A 23,850-nucleotide genomic window follows, 5' to 3' on the forward strand; every position below is an offset into this window, starting at 1 on the left:
GAGAACAGGCGACGTGCCGCCCAAAGCCCAACCGCGAGAGACCGAGAGACCGACGGATCGGCTTGTCCGCTCACCTGCATCTCGGCCCGTCGTCGTGCAGATTCGCCCTACGGCGCTCATGGCGCCACAGAAACGCCACTCTTCCTTCCATGGGATGAACTGATGCCCCTACACCGTCTCAACTCCCTTCCGCCTGCAAAAGAGTGAGAGTGAGCGCTTCCACGGGGGGGATGCTCGTCGGGGTGCTCGTCCTGTGGCTGACGTATGGCGGCGGTCTCTTCGTTCGGCATCTCCCCACCTGAGTCCGAAGGTATACGAAAATAGGGGTCCCGGACTGGTTCCGCAGGGGGGAAGATATGCTTGTGTGCGGGGGAGGACGCCGCTAACACGACGACCGGGCCTCCGTGCCTGGGCCCGGGCGTATGGCGGCAGTCCGGTTGTCCAGGAGGAAGCTCGCTCGCATGAGATTGTTATGTTTCCCCCGTCGAATTATAAACCCTTCAAGAAACCCTTCTTCTTCTTTTATTTCATATTCCGTTTCTGTACCTGGTTATCCCAGTTCAAACCTTCTTCTGTTTCCCCCCACCACACTCCTGATACCTCTTCTCCCACCATCACTCAAAATGGCGAACCCTGCTGGCAACATCTCCTTCGAGGGTGAGTATATGTCCACATGGAAAGGCCGGCGAACGCAATGCTGACCATACTTTGCAGACTTCCTCGGACTCTCCACTGCCGTCTTCGAGTGGGCCGACAGCTACGACTCCAAGGACTGGGACCGCCTCCGCAAGTGCATTGCCCCTGAGCTCCGCGTATGTTCCCCCTCGTCTGGCTTGACATCCCCTTCATTGAAGAGGGAAGGCTTTTCTTCTTCTCTTTTTTCGGCACCAGAACCCCGAGGACTAACTCTCTCCCAACCCAGATCGACTACCGCTCGTTCCTCGACAAGATCTGGGAGGCCATGCCCGCCGAGGAGTTCATCTCCATGATCTCGGACAACTCGGTCCTCGGCAACCCGCTCCTCAAGACGCAGCACTTCATCGGCGGCACCCGCTACGAGAAGGTCTCGGACACGGAGGTCATCGGCCACCACCAGCTGCGCGTGCCGCACCAGAAGTACACCGACGCCTCGCGCACCGAGGTCGCCGTCAAGGGCCACGCCCACAGCTACAACAAGCACTGGTACCGCAAGGTCGACGGCGTCTGGAAGTTCGCCGGCCTCGCCCCCGAGATCCGCTGGTCCGAGTACGACTTCGAGGCCGTCTTCGCCGACGGCCGCGACTCGTTCGGCACCGAAGAGACCAACGGCAAGACGGACGTCAAGGTCGTCGAGAAGGAGCTCAAGGTCGCCGCCGCTGTTTAAAGTACAATATGATGAAGGCTTATATAGTATAGTATGCAAACAGTAAATGTAATGAGGAGGAAATCTCCGATCACGGGAATGACGAAATGGGGCATGTTACCTGAACACCTCGTGTGTAACTTGTGAGATATTGAATGTGTACTATAAGTGGAATGACTATGGCCATTTGCATGATCCCATCCATGCGAAGGAAGTTCTTTAGCTTACCTAACGGTCCCGTCTCGTCGCTCCGAAACCCGATTTAGTTCTCTCCGTCAGCTTCATTGGCCTCACTGGACGGGTTGTCATCACGACGTCCCCCTGCCAAGCGTCGAGTCTCAGCGACGTCCTCGGCGGTGCGCAGCACCAGACTGTCAGGCCCGGTACCGAGGAGGCGAGCAGCGGCCGGTGTCGACAACCTACTGTCATCAGCTTCAGTAACTTCAGCAGCAGCGTTGGCCTCGCGGGTGCGAGCCACTCTCGGCGCGACCTGGACATCCTGTTCAAACTGCTCGGCACCGCGGCAGCCGCGGGTCAGCTCGGCACAGAGGGCCAACTCGAGCTCGTCGACGGAGCCGCGCTGGAGCAGGCGGAACACGGGGCAGTTGCCACGGACGCAGCTGTCGCAGGCCAAGCCGCGGCGCTCCGCGTTGTTGCGGCAGAAGCATGGGTGGATGGCCTGGTGGGAACAGCGACGGGAGGTGTCTGGCTGAGGGACATCCTCGCTTGGGTCTTGGAGCCAGACGGGATGGTGATTCGTGCGCTGAACAGCACTACGGAAGCGGACTGGGGCCTGGGGCCGGAGAGGAGAGAGCATGACGGCGGCGGCTGGGAGGTAGGCACGGAGGGGTTCCTGGAAAGGGTTGTTTTGTGGGTTGGGAGCGACCGTGGCGACCAATTGGTCCGGAGTGGGCGGGATCTGGTCATAGAGATCAGTATGGTCAGAGGTCAGGGTGCAGTCCGGGCTGTTGGGGTCGACTAGACTGGCGTTCTGAGTGAAGTTAGTGTTGCTGTTACTGTTACTGTTGTTGTTGCGAGAAGGAAGAGACATCTTGGTTGGCTTTTGTGATATTGAGGCTTCAAGTAGTAGAAACGGCAGGTTGCCTGCTACGAAGTTAACTGAGAAGGAGTTAGCGAATGGCTGATGTGTCTGCGTTGAGATCGTGTTCTGAATATGAGAGGAGAGGAATTTAGTCGGAGATCTACCTAGATTATTATAGACGTTGCTTGTTACTTGAGGGATGTTCATCCACTCTCTTGAAGAAAAACCTGAACACAGCGTAGTGAGATCCTCTGTCGGAGCAGTCACCAGACGTGGATGCTGCGAAGAAACAGTGATTCCGTGCAAGTTTAGATCTCCGCTTCTAGTTCCAAGCTCTACTTATAACCAGGAACCACAACGGAAGCGAGCTTGGACCGGAAGACTTGTTCTCGGGCTCAGTCGTTGTCTTTGAGTCGGCACATAGGCATTGTCTCATGCAATGAGTCTTTGACGGTGACATCCTTGCCAAAAGAGTTTGAACACATCTGTCAAGACTATTGGCCAGATACACTTAGGGCTCTGTTCAAGTTTACCAAGAGAACAAAGATTGGGAAAGAAGAGGGATCAACACTTGCCAACACCCGACTACATACACTCGTGAACCTCGTTTCAAGCTCCATATCTCCAACAACCCATGGTGTAATCTTGTGTAACGGCTGTTGTTGTCCCTTGTTCGTTTGGTTTCCACTCGCCAACCTTCAATGCATTTGCTGAAGTCAGACTTTTGACAAACAAGCCCCTTGGCTCAAGGGTCTCCAAGCAGTCCATGGTGTTATTGAGGAATTTGTACCATTGCAGGAAATCATGGGTACGTACCTTTTCACCTATCTGACGTCACGTGCCTGAAGAACACATGGACCGAAAGCCCAAAGAAGCTTTGGCCAGTCACCGATGCACAGCGACACTCGAGGTACGTATCTCGGTACCTACCCTCCCCCACTGAATCCCACTATCGACGGGAACTTGGAGAGCTCCGGCGGGCTTCCATAGTGATCCTAAACTTCCGCTTCCACGACTCGACACGTCGAGCATACCGTTCCCCCTCGACGACGACCTCGCGAACCTGATCAGCCAGCGGCTCTCCGACCGAGACTTTCTCTGTTCGATACAAGACAACACCGACGACTGACAAGGAACACAAACAGCCAAAACAATTAGATTGGCCACGCCTGAAGCATCACAATGGACTACGTCGACAAGCGCCTGCAGGAGGAAGCTGTGAAGCTACACGACGCACAAAGGCATGATTTCTCCTTTACGCCTATCAAAATCAGACTGCTAACAATTTCCCCCTCCAGCGGCGGCTTCTTTACCCCCCTCAACATCATCTTCCTCCTCGTCCTCGGCTACACGACCTACGTCCTCCTGCGCCCGACCCCGCCCCCGAAGCTCCCGAAGGAGCCACCCGCCATCGTCTTCCGCGTCTTCACCCCGCGCACCTTGCTCCCCTTCGACGGCGAGGACGGCAAGCCCGTCTACCTCGCTGTTCGCGGCCGCGTCTTCGACGTCACCCCGGGCCGCAACTTCTACGGGCCCGGCGGGCCCTACTCAAACTTCGCCGGCCGCGACGCCTCGCGCGGTCTGGCCCACGGCAGCTTCGACGAGGATATGCTGACAGAGGACCTCGACGGTCCGCTTGATCCGCTCGAGGGGCTCGGCCCGGACGAGGTTGAAGCCCTGGTGGGCTGGGAGGAGAGTTTCCTGTCCAAGTATCTCGTGGTCGGCAAGCTTGTTGCCGTCGGCGAGGAGGAGAAGAAGTGAGGGAGACGTGCTCGGCTGGAGTTTCCGGGAAGAGTCCCGAGGTGGCTGGCATGGAAAACGCATCTGAGATCAAACTACGGCATCGCGGCCTAGCTAGCACAGAGTCGGGTGTTCAGGACACCATGCGTTGATCCAATCCGCGGCTTCACATCCGACGCGATGGTTGTGACGACGCCCGAAGCAGGCAAAAATGGATCTGTGGCTTGACGTCTCATTTGTGCAGCAATAGCAGTAGCAGCAGCTACCGCCAGTACATCCTCGGATGGCACTTCCCACGCTTTCCTTTGCGGCATTCCACAACTGACATTGTATAGTGAGAGCATGCATTGTCAAGAAACAAGAGAAAGCGTTTGACAAGGCAACAATGGTGAAAGGCCGCTATCAGGCTAGCCAGGTGAAAGCGTCCGTCCTCGGAGGTGAGATTAGGGGCGCGATGAGCTGCTGATGGCGGTGGCTTGGCCCCAATTCCACAGCCATCCATACCACATGCATAGTAGGCAACGAGAATTCGGCACGCCAGATCCGCGTGGCTTGGCGGTTGCATCGAGCCGCTGTTGCAGTCTCTCGCTAGCCGTCTCATCGGTGATCCTTCGCTGGTGCCGCGGGAGACCGTCTGCCGGTCTGAACGGTGTGCACTCGGATCGCTGACCTCTCATATTTCGCTCGCATGGTTCCTCCATGGTCCTTGATGGTTCATGCCATGTTTTATTCCGCATTGTCGTTTCCATGTTCCTTGAAAGGCCGCCCCCTCTTTCGTTCTTCATACAACAGCCGGGGGGTTACACAACCGACTGGCCAACAATGTGGTATAATGTGGCTGGATGCCGTTTGGCCGTCAGTGAGATGGTCATCCCAGACGAGTTGGGGGCTGGCGGGAGTCCCTAATTATAGCACCCGGTCGGTCGGATTCAGACATGGGCTGCAGATCCCGCGGCGCCTTTGGCTGCCCTTGTCCCGATTGTGCCTCGACCATATGCTTGTGCCACCACTTGAGTGGGTGAGTGAGTGAGTGGGTGAGTGAGTGAGCGAGCCAGCGAGTGAGCACCGTTCTGCCATGGTTGTGTCTCCCCTGCGGAACACGACACAGCCCCTGACGAGTTTAATCTCGTGCTTCGTTGCTTCGGCCAGTCACCTTTCCCCCAAAATGCGCCTTGTCTCGGCGGGTGTCTTGGGTGTTATTGCATCGCTCGGGGAAAAGCGCAAGGGGAAATAAGTACATGCCATGCTCCCACATCTATACCTGGCCAGCTGCATCTAGGCATGCGCATGAGAGGCTTAGCCTTCAGCCCTAGGAAAGAAAAGAAGCTGTTCAAGAGGGAAAAAAGGACAGGGGATGGGGGGAAACAAGCTCATCGTCCACATGGCACCATGGCACATCGTCACCTAACCCCATCCCCCCTTGGCCATCCTTTCTTCTCACTCACACCCTCTCCCAAGTCTCCTCTTCCATCCAGCCTCAGCCTCGATCCGTCCATTCGACACCACTAGTGACACCAGCCATTTCTGTCCATTAGCTCGGCTCAGCTCAGCTCAGCTCAGCTAACCCCGGTACCTAAAGTCTCATTTATTCAAAAGGGCGTCCGTCGCGCCTTGCTCGTTCGCTTCTTGTTGTCTTGAAAATTGAACCTGCAACTCACTGACAACGTAATACCCCCTGAACGACGATCGATCTGATACCCTTGCTCTCAAGCCCCGAATCCTTGGATACATACCCAGATCGTTGGACGATAGAAACGGTTCCCCTTACGAAAACGACGACAACCACAGCGAGACACCAAAGGTGTTCACCCCAATAGCTCTACTACTACGCAGACGAACAATTGCAGGACGTATACCCACAACCTGCTCACCGAATCACGGAAAAGACTGTGTTCTTCGAGGAGGCGATTCCTTTACCAACACTCTGCCTCTGCAACCACAATATCGGACCGATATCGATACTGAGCTCATCAGCACAAACACATTCACCCCGCAGGAGCAACATCACAAACATGGCGCCGTCACGGAGGAAAGCCTTGGCCCTCCTGAGCATCCTGCTCTCCGCGACCCCGACCCTCGCCAAGTTCGAGAACAACTTCGACCTCTACCCGGCAGCGGCGCAGCCCTGCCTGTACGCCGCCTCCGACGCCAGCCAGTGCGACGGCGACAGCAACGCCACGATGAACCAGTGCCTCTGCAGCGACTCCAAGGGCAAGTTCGTCACCAACACGGCCACGTGCCTCGGGAGGGAGGCCAAGGACACCCTGCGCACCGTCTACCAGTCCATGAGCACCGCCTGCTCCGACTCCAAGACGCCCATCCCCTTCACCGAGGACCAGTTCCTCGCCCTCGGCGCCAGTGGCGCCACCGCCTCCTCCCTCGCCGTCACGCCCTCGAGGACCTCGATGTCGTCGTCGTCGTCCGCCGCGCCGACCGGCTTCATCACGACCACCACCACGGGCGGCGCCACCGTCACCGTCACGACTTCGCCAACGGCGACCCCGACCGCAGAGCCCGAGGACTCCGGCCTTAGCACCGAGGCCAAGATCGGCGTGGGCGTCGGCGCGGGCGTCGGCGCCATCGCCCTCGTCGGCCTTGTCGTCTTCATCTGGCGCATCAAGCGGAGCCGCGACGCCCACGACGAGTCCCACCGCCCCATGCTCGGCAGCGGCGTCGGCGGTGGCCGGAACCCGCATCACGGCCCCTTTACCGAGTACAGCCCACCCACGAGCGTTTCCGTCGTCGGCGACGGCGGCGGCGGCGGGGCGTTCGGCGCCGCGTACGCCGGTGGCGCCACGGAGTACAAAAACGAGAACAAGCAGCAGGGCTGGAGGCCCGCGTCCGAGGTCTCGCAGAGCCCGGGCACCGGCACGCAGACGTGGGCGACGGGCTCGCCGCTGCCGGCGTACGCGCAGTCTCAGCCGCAGTCCCAGCCGCAGCAGCAGCAGCAACACGGCTGGGGACACCATCCTCAGGCTTCTTACGTGCCGCCTCCACATCAGCAGCAGCAGCAGCAGCAACAAGCCGCTCGGCACGATGGGGTGTTTGAGCTCGCGTCGATGCCCGTGTCCGTCGCGGAGATGCCGGCGACGGAGGTGCAGCTGACCCAGGCGAGATACCAATATCCCCCTCAGAGACAGTGAGGAAACAAGTGGGCGGATACGTGGGGATTTTGTAATGTTTGTTATTGGGTGGGAGTTAATGGGAGATGTTGGCTGTTACGATACCTTGGGCGGCGTTTACGTGGACGGAGGGTTGGCGTTCCGGACGAGAGCCGAGAACGTATAGAACACTGGGACACCAGGAAAAGTAATACCCCATATCAAATTTCTGATCAATCGACCTTGAATGATGTTTCTATGTTGCTTGCAATGTCGTTGAATATGTACACTCTTTCACCTTTACTGACGCCATCCTAATTCCAACGCTGGGTTCTCACCCAGCCCAACACCGAGCCATCACCGACTCCCATGTATGTCAGGAGATGGTTTACATGGCCTTGCCGAGGTCCATCTATCGAGCCATAATGGCGTTCGCCCAACCCACGCTTCCACAAGAGCCAATTGTTTACTACTTCGTCTCGGAGCCGCCGCCGCCACTGCTGCCGCCTCCACCGCCATCATTCTGCTTCTTGGACTCTGAAGCGCCGCTGCCCGAGTTGCTACCGGACCCGGACCAGGACGTGGACTTTCCTCCGTTGCTGTCGTTCCTCATAGCGGCCTCCTTCGCTCGCTGGACAAAGTTTTTCTACAATTTTCCGTTTCATCATCAGCACTGTTGTTAATTTTCTTCCAAAAATAAAAATAAAACCCCCCTCGAACCCCTTTACCGGAATGCAAAAAAGTGATGGCAAAGGGGGGGGGGGTTGTTGGCCAAGGTTTGGGTAAACCTACATCGCTGTTGGTTTTGGCAATGCGGGCCGCCGCCTCTCTATTCATCTTCTCCTTGCCCATTGTATAAACCTTTGTTGGTATTTGGTTTCTGGTCTTTTCTAATTGCTGTTGGTTTGGGTAGCTAGTCTGTGCTCTAGACTTGGTAGCTGTTTCGATAGTGTTTTGCTTCACTGTTCTTCGAGGGAGAAGGGGGGGGATTCGTATCTGCTGTGAAGCTCGTCGAGATTTTATGCTCTTCTGGGAGTTTGAGAGCTCGGAGTGAATGAACCGCGTTTCGTCCGTATGCCACAAGACGATTCAAGTGACTTCGATGCTACGAAATGATTCACTGGTCACAGTTGTACCTCGCGTCAACATTTTGTATGGAGAGCATGCCACGTCACAAAATGGGTGGGAGCCCTGGTTTGATACAATACCATGGGACATGAGTCTGACTGCTCAGATAGAGAGAATATTCGTGTTGAGTATTGTCCCAACTTGGCTTTCATTCTATGACTTCTCGTAGCTTGAGTGCTGCTCATAGAAACTTGAGGGGGGGGGGCGCGAGTGATGGGACGGTTTTCATCACCATCTAGCTCAGATGTGTCACAGCTGCACCGTCCCAGATCCCAGATCCACAGCTCCTAAGACTTTGACAGCTGTTCTCCTCTTCACTATCAGACCTCCGCCGCGGAACCAGGGCCATCCTTCTTCTCGATGCCCGGGGCGCGCCAGTCGCAGCCGCACCAGCAGCCATAGGTCGCCTGCTCGCAGTCCTCGTTGCGCCTGTCCCACTGCAGCTTGCCGTTGCGGTCGCACTTGTAGTTGTAGGGGACGTACTTGCACCAGTAGAGGTTGATGGGGCACGATATTTCGCACTCGCGACGGTGGAGGGGGACGGTGCCCTCAGCGGCCCGGGTCTGGGTGTGGTCGTCGTTGCGGCGCTCCTTCTCCGCGATGGCCTCACGGACCTTGTAGACGGCGCCTTGAGGGTTCACGACAGCGCTGCCGGTGGTAAGGGAGGCGACGCCGGCGAGTATGAGGACTGCATGGGTTTTCCGGGTCAGAATTGATGTTAGAGGACGCAAGGGAGGGGTAGAGTTGTCCTTACGAAGGTTCTTCATCTTGCAAGTTGTGATGTTTCTTTTCCAGATGCGGCTTGTAGTTGGTATGAAGTGAGTTGAGGACTGGAGTTTGCTGTTTCCTTGAGTGGCAAGCGAGGTTTTCCTAGTTGAAGACTGAAAAAGAAGTGCAAGACATGGGGGAGAAGACAGCAATATATCATTAAGAAGTCCTCGTTCAGTCTTTCTCAACCACTTGACCAGGAAAGCCCGTCACAAAAGGGAAAGAGTAGGTTTCTTCTCTCACTCACCGTCATCAGGTGACCTCGCTTCTATCAAGATTGAAGTGAATCTAGGTAGGTCGGAGAGTTGAGCTTCAATGGAAGGAACAGGCTTAGGGCGCTAGCCGTGATAGGAGGTTGTTGCCTTTGTTCAAAGAGAGTGATATCATGCGGACATCTTCTCTTAGTCCGTCTGCAGCAATCAACAAGAGTTGTGACACTTCAGCTAGACGTTTGTATCACCTGGTGGCCCCTCGCATGAGTTAACAGCATGGCAAGCAGGCTGTTGAACGGGCTAATGACCTCTAATGACTTTGGCACTTGGGTGCTTGGTGCTGGAACAGGTACACATGTAATCCTAGTACGAGGACTTCTCACTATGTTTACACGTTTTGAACAATACAGCCCTGGAGCCTTAGAAACACTACTAATGTTTGGTTTGCAAGTTGCCAAGTTTGGATCTGCCATGTCTAGGCACATCACCGTGTTACCAGCCGCAACAAACAGCAAACATCCCCATTTCACAAACGTTACACCATGATGTTAAACTTGTGTTTTGTGAACTCTTGCCAGGATCTATTTGCCAGACTTTCAAGCAATAATACTTTGGTGGTTGCATGGCAACAATGTGAAGATCTGACGGTCACGAGTAAGACCGTCAGACAAAGGCATGACCCGACTCCAACTTCTGATCATCATGTGCAACTTGTGCCAAAAGGTCCAACGCCCCAGAACCGATGGATACTAATACAACCCTCGGAAGAAACACCATCAAACAAACACCCGCCCCGTCTAATGCTCCGTTGTCCAACCCCCCCCAAAAGTCAAGAAACCCCCCCCAAAACGAAGAAAGTGAGAAAGAAAATTAGAAGAGAGGGGGGGAAAAAACGACTATCATTTCCCGCTTTTCGCCCTCTCGGTCTGGGCGAGCCACGCCGTCTGCTCGTCCAGGCGGCTGTAGTGCGCGTCGACGACCTCCTGGTTCAGGTAGCTCAGGCGGTGTCCGCACCGCGTCCACCTGACGTCGTGGGCCGTGGCCGAGTCGTCGCAGCAGCCGCCCCAGCAGTCCCCGATGCGGTCGATGACGGACTGGAAGCGGGCGCCCTCGCTGCGGCGGCTGCGGTCGATGACGTTGAGCATGGTCGGGATGGCGACCTCGTGGAACAGGTCGGCGCAGCCGTAGACGTACGACAGGAAGATGAAGTCGGCGAAGAAGCGGCGCGGCACGTAGAAGATGTCGGACCAGCCCACGCAGAACTCGTCCTCGTCGACCGTGTACCCGCGGCCCATGCGGAGGATCTCGCCGTTGGCGGTAACGGCCCGCTCGTTCCACTTGTGGCTCCACCGCCACCAGTCCGGGTAGGCCCGCGTGTCCGTCATGCACATGTAGCGCGGGCCGTCGCCGGCGAACTGGCGCGTGTTCTGCGAGGTCGGGTACCAGATGGACTGGCGGTTCTCGTCGACCCAGGCCAAGGGGTCGATCCACGAGTCGAAGTGGAAGTAGAGCAGGCCCTCGACGTCCGGGTGCTCGTCGAGGAGGAGGCGCATCGTGTGGGCCACCTGCATGTAGACCGTCTCGTGGTGCGGGTACTGCGAGTGCGTGAGGTTGTGGTAGTCCTCGGGCTGGTCTTCCATCATGTCGGGCATGGAGATGTGCACCGTGTGGAAGAAGGGCTTGTACTTCTGCAGCAGCGGCACGCGCTCCATGCGCTTGGCGTTCCACCGGATCATGGCCAGCGTGTTGCTGAAGGGCGACGCCGTGAGGTTGCCGGGCCCCGTCCTGATCTGGTAGGGCTCCTGCTTCTCCGTGAAGGGCGGGATGATGCTGGCCGGCGGCGTGAGACAGTGGCCGTCCGTGTCGTCGCGCATGGCGAGCCGGTACTCGGGGGTGTGCGGGGGGTCGGCGAGCGTGGCGAAGGGGACGATGCCGGCGCCGAGGAAGCCGGCGATGGTGAGGAGGCTGAGCTTGAGCTTCTATCGTCACGTAATGTTAGTGAGTGCGTCTTGGAGGATCCTTGAAACCCCTCCCCCCCCTCCCCCCCCTACCGTCCGCCCGTCTTGGCCGGATTCTCTCTTTCTTTCTTTCTTTCTTACCTTCTTGGACTCGGTCGGCGAAGGAAATTCGTGCGTCCTGTAGTCCGCGGGGGATGCGCCGTGGTCCTTGATGGGTGCGTACTTCATGTACGCCAGGGAGGCGATATAGATGAGCGCCGTTCCGGGGATGAGGAAGTGGCTGTACTGCGCCGAGAAGTATCGAGCTGACACGAGCAGGAGGATCATGCCCGTGGCATCGTTCGTGAGCCATCTAACCCAGGTATCGGCTTCTACTCGGCTCCTTGTCAGCCATTGACACGCAAGGGGCGGCACCACCAGCACCAGCAGCAGCAGCAGCAGGTGCAGCATCGCTGCGCGGAGAACAACTTACTCTTGTATGCGACGTTGCTCACTAAAGCCGTAATGGCCATCATAACCACCACCAGGGCCCCCTTGCCGCCGTACCCGTCGAAGAAGGCGGGCTCGTATATGTTGTAGTATCGAACAAGCGCGTGCACGAGGAGGTTCAGCACCGCGCCGAGCGCGCCCAGCACCACGTTGACGCCGTTGATGCCGAGGTCGGTGCCCTTCAGGAGCCTCTCGCTGTATATGTCGGACAGAGCGCCGAAGCTCGCCTGGCCGACGAGGCCCGTGTAGAGGGACAGGCGGTAGGTCGAGGCCCGCGTGCGATGCTGCGGCATGAACTGGGAGATGACGAGGCCGGAAGTCTTGGACATATGGTCAGCTCAGTTGCCGAATAACCGCGGCAGGGAGTGAGAGGGAGAGAGGGAGAGAGGGAGAGAGAGAGAGAGAGAGAAAGAGAAAGCTAACCTGCATCAAAAAAGCCATCCAGCGAGTCTTGGGGCCCTTGAGACCAAAGGCGGGCGTGGTGACGAGGGCGGCGGCGACGGCGATTCCGCTCTTGGTGAGATAGACGGTGCCCGGGTCGGTTACCAGATAGTTGAGGAACATCTGAAAAAGGGTAAAGAGGAAAATGCCAAGTCAGTCGATCGATTGTCCGTCCAGTCTTGCGCGAACAGTTCATCCGATCGCTCTAGGGCCAAAGAAAGGATTGCCTACCAAGTTATTGCTGAGCATCTGCAGCAAAGCGATCCTCAATAGACCGAACCTGACGTCGGCGTCTCCCCAGACGTGCCGCCAGAAGGCCCTCACGCTGCCGACCTGCACCGTCGAGGCCCGCATGTACTTTTCGACGGCGGTGAACTCGCTCGTCGACGACGACCGGCCGTCATCCTCGGCGCCAAGGTCCAGCTCCAGGTCGTCCGATCGATCGTCCAACGACGCATACTCGGCGCTCGCGGCCCGTCGGCGGATGGCGCGCCTCAGCAGCAACGTCGCGACCAGGAACCGGAGGAGCTCGGACAGCGCCAGGCCCGACGACGGCGAGAAGTCGAACTGGCCTCGCTCCCGGGCGTTCCACACGCTGACGGCGGCGCCGGCTTGGAGGAGCACCAGTCCGAGCGCGGCGAGACATGGGACGAGACCGGCAACGGGCCCGGCGGCGGCGGCGGCAGCGGCGTGCGCTTGGCGGAAGAGGGACCGGATCAGGGCCATGGCTGGGCGGGGGAGATGGTGGCGGAGGAGGAGAAGGAGGGAAAAAAAGAGATGGAGGCGACGCGGGCTTCTCTCGTCTTGTGCGCTCGCTTTCGTGGTCTGTCCGTCATGGGCAAAGAAAGGTTCATGATCCCGCAGAGACACGACACACAAAAGGAGAACAAGAAGGTTAAGTTCTGGACGGCCAGAGAAAGAAGGAGAACAGATGCTTGGCTCCTATGAGCTTTTGCGGGATACGACTCGTGGGAGTCCTTGCGTGGGGTCGGGATGATCAGCATCAGCGCGCGCCGTTGAAGAGAGAGGGCTTCTGATCCCAGACGGGGGGGGGGGGGGGGGGGGGGGGGGGGGGCGACGTCTCCAGTGTCAGCCCAGCCAACCACCACTATCCCACGGCAACGACAAGGTATGGATAGCCAGTCCGGTGGGGGGGGTGGGAACTGACAGGACAGGGGGGGCGATGATGGTTCAAGCTCTGTTGCTGCAGGCCTTGCAGACCTGGCGGCGCCGGGCGTGGCGCAGGTACGAGCGAGATGGGGGATGAGGACCAGAATAGCTTCACCGGTTTGATGGGGCGTGGGTGCGGGTGAAGATGGCGTACTTACAAAGTATGTACAGGTATTGGCTTTTGAACCCTTTTTGACTCTTCAAGTTGTTCGGATGAAGGAGATCATACATCGTAGACAGACAGAGGCTACCATGGTTTTGGGGCTGGGAAACTCTTGACAATTCACTCTTATGCCAAAAGTCTGTTTTCAAGGTAATACATCGTACAAAAGTGAAGAAGTGAAGAAGCACAGGTAGTGAAAGTCAAAGTACTAAAGTCTCGCGAGCCCCCCAATACCGTCATCATCTAGGCAATCTGTACATCGTAAGACCCAGGAAGGCACCCAATCACTCGACTAGACTATATCTGTAGCTTTGTAACGACGCAATGGGCACATCGTACATGTTTGATTGTTGGGGGGTACCCTCCCGAATTGGAGCCCGCCTCCCCCCCCGGCGACACTGCTTGTTCGCAGCTGTGCCCCTTCGCCCGGTCAGTGAGTAAGGAGGCGATGGCACTCACCGATGAGCACATTTAAGCGCGGCATGGTGACTTGGTGGCGGCGGGGGGGGGGGGAAGACGGAAGACGATGGCGCGCCCAGAAGAAAACCTCCCGATGTTCGTCGTCCCCATCACCACTCGAGTCGAGGACTACTGTGATCGGTGGTCTCGCTATTACACCTTGATGCTCACTGCGAGACCAAGCAAGGGAGAGGGAGAGACAGAGAGAGATACGATGTAGAGGGAAAGGGAGAGAAAGACTAAAGGGTTACACACACTCACACACACACACCCGTTCGGCCCAGGAAATCTAACTTTTCCACCCCCGAGTCGCAACGGTTGTCACGGATGGGCGCCGTTACAAGGACACTGCCTGCGCGGGAGAGAGAGTAGACAGTGTCAGATTGATTAGCGACATGGACCAGGGGGGCGCATGCCAGTCCCTCACTTATTGGATCGTCTTATCACTCGGCGCCAGGCCAGGAACTCCAGTTCCCAATTTAGGTCTCGTACAGTAAGAGGGGGCGGGCTTCTCTTCTCTCGGCCCCTCCCCTTCCCTTCTCTTCCTTGTCAGCAGCACCATGTCAAGCAAGGTTCAACAGTGTCGTAGCCGTGACGGCACGCATCTGTACGGAGCATCCGCACTCTGTCCTCTACGATGTGGTGACGTTGCAGGGCTGGAGAGGGGGACTCAGCCGACGGCCCACGGGCACTGTTGGTCCGTCCGCCGCATCGACTTGGGGACTGTTATGGTGCCGACTGCTGGGTGCCTGATGAGTGAGTGACTGACTGGCTGCTGGAACATGAAGGGGGAGAGCGAAGCAGATACCATCTCGAGTTGTGGGAGGATTCCCATGTCTTGTGCCAACGGTAAACCGTTTCTAGCCCCCCTCAAGACTCCCAAGACTTTTTCAAGCCTTTCTGGAAAAAACGTTCTCATGTGGCCAGAATCGGACAACGCCAATAAGAGAGAGAGCCTGGCACGCATGTCACCCCTGCCTGCAGGAGGATGCTGCTGCTGCTGCTGCTGCTGCTGCAAATCGGACAGCGCTCAATCTCGCCTAAGAGACTACAAGCAGCATTCTCACAACACCTTTCGGGTTGGTTGCCCACAAGCAGTGGCTGCCAAGCTCCGCCCAGCTCTGCCAGACCAGAGTTCAGACTGGCAGGCCTTGCAGTGCAGCCGAGACTACAGGGTACTTGATCTTGACTGGGTCGTCGCACACCACTAGCACACTACGATGTACAGTAGTAGTCTGCACCAGGGACTTGATGGGGGATGCCTTTCCGGGTGGCTTGATCCCAACGTCCAACCATCCATCCAGCCTTGGTGCGTGCTCCGTCTTTGTCCTTTTCCGGTACCGGAATCCGCGGGCCCATTCGAGAAGAAGGCGCCATGTCCCCCTTCCACGGGGCTTTCGGAATCGTTCCCCCCGGTCTCCGTCCCGGCCCCTCGCGGGAACCGGTGGCCGGTGGTCCAACATGCCGGCCGGGGTTGTTTCGTGCGACCAGGACCACAGTTTTGACTCGCTCGTGAATTTGCACATCTTCGGCCTTTCCTCCTTGACAAACATATTTTTAGGAAACAAGAGGCTACCCTTTCAAACGGCCCATACCGCATCGTCGCCGTCAGGCATGTCTCTGAGGACGAATGCTGGCACATGCATGTTGGAGTGTCCCAACATCATGGGTCTGGGCCAGTCTATTCGGGCGTGGCACACACACACACGCACACACACACTCACTAGGGGAGAAGATGTGCTGACGATGGCCTTTTAACCTTGGGGCCGCGGAAGGGAACGACATAGGCCAAACCTTGAGAAGCCTCGACATCGGCAATCAGCCCATGATGCCATGCGGGGCGTGTGTATGTGTGGTTTGAATAGCCGGCTTCTCTCCTCGCTTAACTGAGTTCCCGACCTCCCAGGCAGACCACAGTCTCAGTGCGCTTGGCTCGTCTTGGCCATCCCGTCTTGTGGCCAATGATCAGGCCCAACATGGTATCCCCAGGGTTCCGAATTCTTATGCGGATCTTGGAACGTCCGCATGGCCTCGTAAGGTCTTACACGGCGAGGTGCGTTTGGCCCGAGACACATCGTAGGGCTGCGTCCTTTTTTCTAGACTTCCACGTCAGCGATCAGAAGGAGGAGATTTTGAAACCGACCACCGGGGGGATTTGTATGCCAAGGAGAAGCCGTTGATTGCCACTCGCCACGGCATCTGATGATGCTTTCGAGAGAAACGCTGGTGTGCTGTGTGAGTGTGACGCACGTCGGTGTCCGAGCACACGCCCAGGTTTCAACGAGGCAAGCAAGCAAGCAGACAAAGCAGGCGACGGCGTGCGTCTCGAACACAGCCAAAAGCATTTCAGTTTCGGTGGTTGCGTTGCCCAGTCTCAGTCTCCCACTCCCGAAAACTATCAGAGTCGGGGTTCGGGTGTTCACCTCGAGGATGGGATCACCCAAGTGTTCGGTTCAAAGGGGGTTCAACCGCCAACGAAAGCAAAACATACATCGCATTTTCTCTCAGACCAGGATGACTTTGGCAGAGAAACAAACTCGAGAAGAAAAAAAAAAGACTTCTCCGAATCCTTTGGGGAAACCGGAGAAGAAGCGCCAACAGCAACCGACGATTCACCTCAAACAACTTCGTTTGTCGCGATGTTTCACGCCGCAAGAGCTTTCATGTGATCTATCCTTCAAGAACTGGATTCTTCCATCCGGCATATCCTGGAATACACCACCACCACCCATTACTACTACCAACACCACCACCACCTCCTCCTCATTCTCCTCCCGTGTGCTCTCAGCTTGCATTGCGGCCTAGAACGATGTTTGGGCCGGCCTAGTTCAGCACCCCCTCCGAATACCATCTGATCTATCCTTCCCGACTTGTCATCGCCGACAGCGGTCTCCCCGTTCGACTCCCCCCGCCCACCTTGAGAAAGGCGAGCATACTTCTCCGTTCCCGCCGCGGACGGGTTCAGCAAGAGGTCGTCCCGCCACCGTGCGCCGCAAGCCAGGATGCTTCAGGAAGGTAGCTCATCAAGAGCACAAGTCGAGAAGGCCAGCTTGACCACCTCACAGCCATGCGGCGTATGGGGAAAAGGCCCGGAGGGGGGGGCGAGCCATAAACGACTATTAGACCACATCGACCCCAGAAGTGGGCAATATCTTGTCTGCTCGTCGATGCCTCCAAGGCGAGCCCCGCCACGACTTAAAGACCTACGCCCGCAAGGCTAGCAGCCACTCGACTCATACAGGAGTCGGGACGCTCGCATCCCGTCCGATGATCTCGCAATGGCTCAGTTGGAGAGCCATGGGCCGCTGATAGGCGGCATCACCTGGTTCCTCTGTTTCTTCTGCGGCGCCTTCTTGGCCCTGCGTGTGTACGCCAAGCTGAGCCGGGGCCAAAAGCTGTGGTGGGATGACTACATCATGATGTTCTCTTGGGTATGTCTGTCGTGACTCGAAGCTGAGCGGTTGACCAGTCTTGAAATAGGGATGAGCTGACAGTGTTACTCAGACATGCCTTTTTGTCGAGTCCATCATCACCCAGATGGGCATCAACCTGGGGTTCGGACGACACTACTACGACATCAACCCACAGACAAACCTGTTGACCATCGCAATGTACACCTCGGTCGGGGCGTCCGTATCCTGCTTCGCCTCGACCGGTAGCAAGGTCGGCTTCGGCGTGACGCTGCTCCGGCTCACGACCGGCTGGTACCGGGCCTTCGTCTGGTTCGCCGTCGTGACCCTGACCGTCGTCATGCTTCCCAGCGCGACCCTGACGTGGCTCAAGTGCACGCCGGTCCAGAAGAACTTCAACCGGCAGATGGAGGGGTCCTGCTGGGACGAGTCCGTGACGCTCAACTACGGCATCTTCAACGCCGCCTGGTGCGCCGCCATGGACTTCGCCCTCGCGCTGGTCCCGTGGAAGCTGATCTGGGGCATGCGCCTGAGGAAGCACGAGAAGCTCGGCGTCTGCTTCGCGATGAGTCTCGGATGGCTGTAAGCTGTGCCCCATTTGTTCCCATCAGCCTTTGCCCGATGATGCTAACCCTCCCGCCCCGGTCTCCAAGGGCAGGCGTATGCGCAATCATCAAGGGCGTCTATCTCGTTCAGCTGGAACAGGGCGACTTTTTTTGTGAGTACACGAAGAGCCCCCAGGAAACTTACTCAGACTTCGTAAACTCATGACCCGGAAAAGTCAACGGGAAAGACGTCACCATATGGACTGCTGTCGAAACGGCCACCGCCATAGTGGGCTCGTCCATCCCGGTGCTACGCGTCTTTATCAAGGAAAAGGCGTCCACGCTCGGGTACGACAACAAGAACGACAACAACAACAATCACAACAATAACAGCGCCCAGAACTCGGACGACATGGAGCTCAACACGTACCGCAGCGCCGTCAGGTCTACTGCCGTCAGCAGCCCTCTCGGCGCTCAAAATGCGAAAGACGCAAAAGGGGGTGGTGCCACGGACGACAAAAAACCCGAAAGCGGGTTCTCTTTACAAGAGATAGAGTTGAAACGGGATGATGGAGTTCGAGCAAGGCCTGTCGATCTAGAAAGTCAAGTTTCCGACCGGATCGAGACCATTGCCAAGAGCCACCACGATCAGTTCATGTGAGGCCCCAAATCATCCGCCTCGCCCGTGAGCGGAAGCTGACTTTGTACCAGGAACGATTGTGATTTCTGCGGTCGCGCCCTATGACGATAAACTAGAGGAGCTGTTTTTGGATTCATGGTCACGTCAAGCGGAGGCGTTCGGAAGTTGACCCTTGAGCAGGGCCCGTAGTTGTATATCTAATGCATGGTTATAGAGGGACAAGATAGATTGTTCCTAGAATTTGCAACATCAAACAACTGCATCTAATTAGAATTAGCTAGACTGAGTCTCTTTTCTTTAAGTGCTGAGGTTGGCTAACAGCAATGTTTTCGACGTAACTAACAATCTTCAGTGTCTTTCTGTTAATCGCAGGAACTGAAAACATCAGTCGAACTTTTCAATCTCTAGAATATTTAGCCCATTCATCCCTGATGCTGTCATATAAAGGAACAGGTCGAGCCAATATTTGGAATTCGCATGTGCATGCAGTATTAGAGCACTAACGTCACATACCCACTTTTGGAACACCCCACCATTTGGAACACCTAAAAATGCCTTATCTCTACTACTAGCCTCCTACTTCCTCCTACTTCTAACTATTATAATATTTCTATACTTTATGCAAATAACCTTATTTTTTTACTAGACCTTCCTTTATACTTTATAGCCTAGTATACTAAAGATAATATTAATTAGGTAATTTAAGCTGTCTGTAATAGTAAGAGCCTAAGGAGAGTAGCTTGTAAATATAGTATTCTAATTACTACTCTTTATAATTATCTCTAAGGTACTTAAGTAAGAGTATTAGTATTTTCTAATTTTTAGAAGCTCTCTCCTAATTAGGAGGCTAAACTAGCTAAATAAGTGCAAATTTAGTATACTCTTAAGCTTACTCTAACTTATTAGTAAGTAAAAGTATTTATAGAAAGAATCCTTTATACTATAGGGAATATAAATCCTTTAGGAAAAGTATAAATTTAAAGCTTTAAAAGGAGAAACTTATTAATTAAAGTCTAGAGAAGTTACCTTATAGACTCTAAATATATTAATAGAGTATTTACTAAAATTATTAAGGACTAATTAAAGTATTTTACTATACTAGAAATTAAGAGTATTAAATTAGCTAATAAATATAATATAAATAAGATTAGTATTCTTAAGGGGTAAGAATCTAATAGACTAGTACTAGAAATATTTAAGACTAAGTCTATTTATAAGAAATAGCCTAAATTAAGAGTATAAGTATTTATTATTAAATATATTTCTACTCTAAATTATATTTTAAATCCCCTTATTATATATAAGAGTAAAATAGTCTAATAGTAGTAATTTCCTCTGTATTTAAGCTCTTATAAAGAATAGTAATTTACTATAATAGAGAATAAATAGACTATAAATAATACTATAGTTAAATAGCTGCATGTTACGACCCAACAAGTTACAGGCGACGAGAGCCCCACCCGGCCAGCAGGACGCGGGCGGCACAGCCTTTGTATGGACAAGAGACAGGGTTCAGCAGATGACTCCCCCGGAACGGAAGAACTATGGTACAGGTCACGTGGAGATAAGATTAGATTAGATCCGTACGCCAGAAATACGGAACCCGTACGCCAAGGATACGGCACCCGTATGCCAAGAGTACGGCACCCGTATGTTGAACATACGGATGCCTCTAAGACTACATGAGCGGACTTGTATATAGGATGGACTTGGACGCACTCAAGGACAGACTCCCATAGCTCTTCAGCAATCAACTTTGTGATTATCCCCTCGGATACTCTCGGCACCCTTCACTAGTGACACACGTTACAAGACCTTTGTTGAGTATACGACTGATCACCGTATCCTCTGAAGACCTGATCCTTTCAGCACGACTTACAGCACTGTTCCCCAGCTTCGTTGCCTCAGCTTCTGCTAATAGACACTACCACGGAAAGCCGACCGTAACACTTTGATTGCTCCTGTTCAGTAAGTTGACCCTACGAAGCTAACGAACAGTAACGACACCATGGCCGCGCGACCCAACGCTCCTAAGACTCCCACCCCAGGATCCAGCGCCTCCTCAGGCAAGCAACCTGCTCGATCCCTGGACGAGGAAATGAAGGAAGCCGAGGATTCTGACGAAGAACTCGACTTCACCAAGAAAGTCTACGGAAACCTCCAGAAGCGCATCGAGAAGAACAACAACGACATCGCGCATATGCAGGCCATGTTCAACGACGCCGTGACGGAGCTCGAGAACAAGAACCAGCTCGCCAACAAGCTCCAACAGGAGGTTCACACCCTCCGAGCGGCCGCCAACATCATCCAAACCCCCATGGATGGACGAGAGAAACTCAAGCTCAACTCTCCCATCACTTATGACGGAACCCCAGGACTACTCAAAGGATTCCTCATCCAAGTCAAGAACTATCAGAATTTCCATCAAGGAAACTTCCGCAACGGAACTGAGAGAGTCATTCATGCCGCGACCTTCCTGCGAGGACGAGCCCTTCAATGGTTCGAGCCCTTCCTTGAAGAATATCTCAACAATGAGACCCTCGACCATTGTTCCAGCGAAGTTAGGGACATATTCGCCAATTTCCAGGGATTCGAAGACGCCCTGAAATCCCTATTTCAGGATCCCGACGGATCACGACAAGCGGAAAGAGACTTGGCCCACCTACGCCAGACTAAGTCTGCTACTGCCTACGCAGCAGAATTCAGAAGACTCTGCGCCCAGCTCAAGCTCACCGAAGACACCAAGATCTTCATGTTCTACAACAACTTGAAGGATGAAGTCAAGGACGAGATCATCAAGCTTGATCGCCCGGAAGACTTCCTTCAGTACGCCGAACTCGCTATCAAGATTGACAACCGCCTCTACGAACGACGCAAGGAGAAAGGCGAAAAGCGAGCCCCAGCCAACTCGGCCAAGAAATACCAATGGCAACCCCAACAACGATTCCAGCAGAACCACCCTCAACGCAACGGGCAAGCCGAGCGCCCTAGAGGAAACTACTGGCAGAACAACCAGAATCGCAACAGCACCGCCTATGGACACCACAGTGGCCCTATGGACCTCAGCGTGGCCCAGAAAGACAACAAAACACGAGACTTCAAGTGCTACAACTGCGACAAGCCAGGACATATGGCTAGAGAATGCCGACAACCCAAGAAACAGCGGTTCCAACCAGTACCTGAGAAAGGCCGACAAATCAACATCGCCAACAAAGACATCCCCCACGCCTCGCTCTCATGGACCGCATGCTACGACGACAACTGCCTCACTCACCAAGACGGCAAAAAACAATCGGGATGGTATCCCAAGACCCCCCGGACTCTAGCTATGACCCGGTCAGGCTATGAGAAGACAGGGATATGCAAAACCCCCGAAGAACACCAACGACAGTGTGTCGACGTCCTACGACAAGCCTGCGGGATTGCTACCTACCAAAAGATCCCCGATGCAAGGAAAGGACTCAAGAAGGACGACACCCCTGAGGAAAAGGGAACCACCCAAGAACAACCAAGAACCCTCGCCATGATGCGAAGGGGCTCCAACCAGAAGCTCACACGCAAGATCAACGAACAACTCGACGAGATGCTCCAGGCAGGACAACTTGAAGAAGTCAGGAGACCTGCACTTCAAGGACTAGTAGCACCAGGAGGAAAAATCGAGATAACTACACTCAACCAAGTCGCAGCAAACAACCCTCGAGACCCACGAACCTGGACCCCCCAGCAGAGAAAGGCGTACGAACACGCTGCAAGCGACCACCCGGAAGGGCCAGACGGCTTAGATTACGACTCTGAAGAATCACCCGACTACAGGATCACGCCTAGTCAGTACTACGAAACCTACATCGCATCCAGCTCCGAAGAAGAGAGCCCGGAACCCCCGAAGCGACCAGAATATCAGATCATCCACCCCAAGAGTGACAACCAGTCAGTTCAGTTCCATGGGACAGCGTACAAAAAGAACCATCCACCTACGCCACTCGTACCAGGAGACCACCCACTACTGAACCCCAGCCACGAGGACCACGAAGACCTCTTTTGGGCTGAATGCCTGGACGACAACTGCAGAGGACACAAGAAGGGCAAGAAGGAGTTCTACTTCTACCCTCGACGATACACTGAAGAACCCATTCAGGATGTCTACCTCAACAAACAACTCCCATTCTGGACAATGCGATACTACGGCGAAGGAAACATTGCCACCTTCACCCCAGACCCCGAATACCCCATGTCATGCTACAACGACGACAAGGGATGGCGAGAATGCGAACACGACGAATGCCTCATCCACTCCAAAGCCAAGGCAAAGGCCTGGCGGAAGGCACAAAAAGAAGCTCAACAGTCAAAAAACTGATGACGCCTACGACAGAAGGGCAACGTACGGCGACAACCCATAAGACCCTATGTGCAACCTACGACGCAGCACACTTCGACCTGGACATCGAGATCCAAGGACAACGGACGCGCGCGATCATCGACAGCGGCGCTCAAGGAAACTTCATCTCACCCAGACTGGTGAATGAGCGACAGATACCATGGCAGAAGAAAGAACGCCCGTACGCGTTACGGACGGTCGAAGGAGAACAAGTCGAGTACGGTGGCGGACTCATTGTTTTGGAGACAGTGCACCTCCCTTTGCAAGTTCATGACCAGAAAGAAGAACTCCAATTCGACATCACAGAAATGGGAGACATCGACGTCATCCTAGGAATCACATGGTTACGAAAGCACAACCCACGAATAGATTGGAGAACCGGCCAACTCCAATGGTCAGATTCAGTCACTGAGCAGCACTGCAAGAGCCAGGCCTCAAACGAATCCTCTAGAGCACCTCTTGACGACACCATACAACGAATCCGATACGTAGCCTATCTCCGGGAGATACGGCCTTCCAAGACGGTAGCCCCGGCAGTATCAGATCAGGGATCAGATCCACTCCTAGCTATTCCAGAGGAGTACCGGAAGTACGAAAAGCTGTTTGCCCCAGAGTTGGAAACAGGCTTACCAGAACATGGACCTTACGATCACGAGATCCCTCTCATCGAAGGCTCCCACCCGAAGTTCCATCCGATATATGGACTCAATGAAACAGAACGAGAGGCACTCGACAAGTACCTCGACGAGAACCTCAAGAAGGGATACATCAGACCCTCTGAGTCATCAGCAGGATACCCTATCCTGTTTGTGCCAAAGAAAAATGGCAAACTACGACTATGCGTTGACTACCGACAACTCAACAGCA

The 23,850-nt window shown here is 55.0% G+C and overlaps 8 protein-coding genes across 8 annotated transcripts; 4 read left to right on the top strand and 4 right to left on the bottom strand.

The window, feature by feature from the left end:
• Nucleotides 1-461: 461 nt before the first annotated feature.
• On the top strand, nt 462-1,363 carry CH63R_00358 (Scytalone dehydratase; the record flags this gene model as incomplete). The annotated part of the gene is made up of 3 exons (XM_018295333.1): nt 462-657; nt 715-812; nt 923-1,363. The coding sequence occupies 3 exons, from the start codon at nt 462-464 to the stop codon at nt 1,361-1,363; spliced, it is 735 nt and encodes a 244-aa protein (XP_018163695.1).
• Nucleotides 1,364-1,604: 241 nt separating this feature from the next.
• On the bottom strand, nt 1,605-2,393 carry CH63R_00359 (uncharacterized protein; the record flags this gene model as incomplete). Its single annotated transcript, XM_018295334.1, has 1 exon — nt 1,605-2,393. The coding sequence occupies one exon, from the start codon at nt 2,391-2,393 to the stop codon at nt 1,605-1,607; it is 789 nt and encodes a 262-aa protein (XP_018163696.1).
• Nucleotides 2,394-3,566: 1,173 nt separating this feature from the next.
• On the top strand, nt 3,567-4,145 carry CH63R_00360 (Membrane-associated progesterone receptor component 1; the record flags this gene model as incomplete). Its single annotated transcript, XM_018295335.1, has 1 exon — nt 3,567-4,145. The coding sequence occupies one exon, from the start codon at nt 3,567-3,569 to the stop codon at nt 4,143-4,145; it is 579 nt and encodes a 192-aa protein (XP_018163697.1).
• Nucleotides 4,146-6,136: 1,991 nt separating this feature from the next.
• Nucleotides 6,137-7,267, top strand: CH63R_00361 (uncharacterized protein; the record flags this gene model as incomplete). Its single annotated transcript, XM_018295336.1, has 1 exon — nt 6,137-7,267. The coding sequence occupies one exon, from the start codon at nt 6,137-6,139 to the stop codon at nt 7,265-7,267; it is 1,131 nt and encodes a 376-aa protein (XP_018163698.1).
• A 427-nt stretch (nt 7,268-7,694) lies between these two features.
• CH63R_00362 (uncharacterized protein) lies at nt 7,695-8,077 on the bottom strand (the record flags this gene model as incomplete). The annotated part of the gene is made up of 2 exons (XM_018295337.1): nt 7,695-7,871; nt 8,018-8,077. The coding sequence occupies 2 exons, from the start codon at nt 8,075-8,077 to the stop codon at nt 7,695-7,697; spliced, it is 237 nt and encodes a 78-aa protein (XP_018163699.1).
• A 596-nt stretch (nt 8,078-8,673) lies between these two features.
• Nucleotides 8,674-9,120, bottom strand: CH63R_00363 (uncharacterized protein; the record flags this gene model as incomplete). The annotated part of the gene is made up of 2 exons (XM_018295338.1): nt 8,674-9,041; nt 9,108-9,120. The coding sequence occupies 2 exons, from the start codon at nt 9,118-9,120 to the stop codon at nt 8,674-8,676; spliced, it is 381 nt and encodes a 126-aa protein (XP_018163700.1).
• A 1,112-nt stretch (nt 9,121-10,232) lies between these two features.
• Nucleotides 10,233-12,947, bottom strand: CH63R_00364 (Nucleotide-sugar transporter; the record flags this gene model as incomplete). The annotated part of the gene is made up of 5 exons (XM_018295339.1): nt 10,233-11,312; nt 11,433-11,662; nt 11,764-12,100; nt 12,204-12,344; nt 12,453-12,947. 5 exons carry the CDS (start codon nt 12,945-12,947, stop codon nt 10,233-10,235), a joined length of 2,283 nt encoding a protein of 760 aa, XP_018163701.1.
• Nucleotides 12,948-17,291: 4,344 nt separating this feature from the next.
• CH63R_00365 (Integral membrane family protein) lies at nt 17,292-18,629 on the top strand (the record flags this gene model as incomplete). The annotated part of the gene is made up of 4 exons (XM_018295340.1): nt 17,292-17,444; nt 17,518-18,005; nt 18,077-18,141; nt 18,205-18,629. 4 exons carry the CDS (start codon nt 17,292-17,294, stop codon nt 18,627-18,629), a joined length of 1,131 nt encoding a protein of 376 aa, XP_018163702.1.
• Nucleotides 18,630-23,850: the final 5,221 nt, after the last annotated feature.

Source organism: Colletotrichum higginsianum, chromosome 1, assembly GCF_001672515.1.
Source record: "Colletotrichum higginsianum IMI 349063 chromosome 1, whole genome shotgun sequence".
NCBI lineage: Eukaryota > Fungi > Ascomycota > Sordariomycetes > Glomerellales > Glomerellaceae > Colletotrichum > Colletotrichum higginsianum.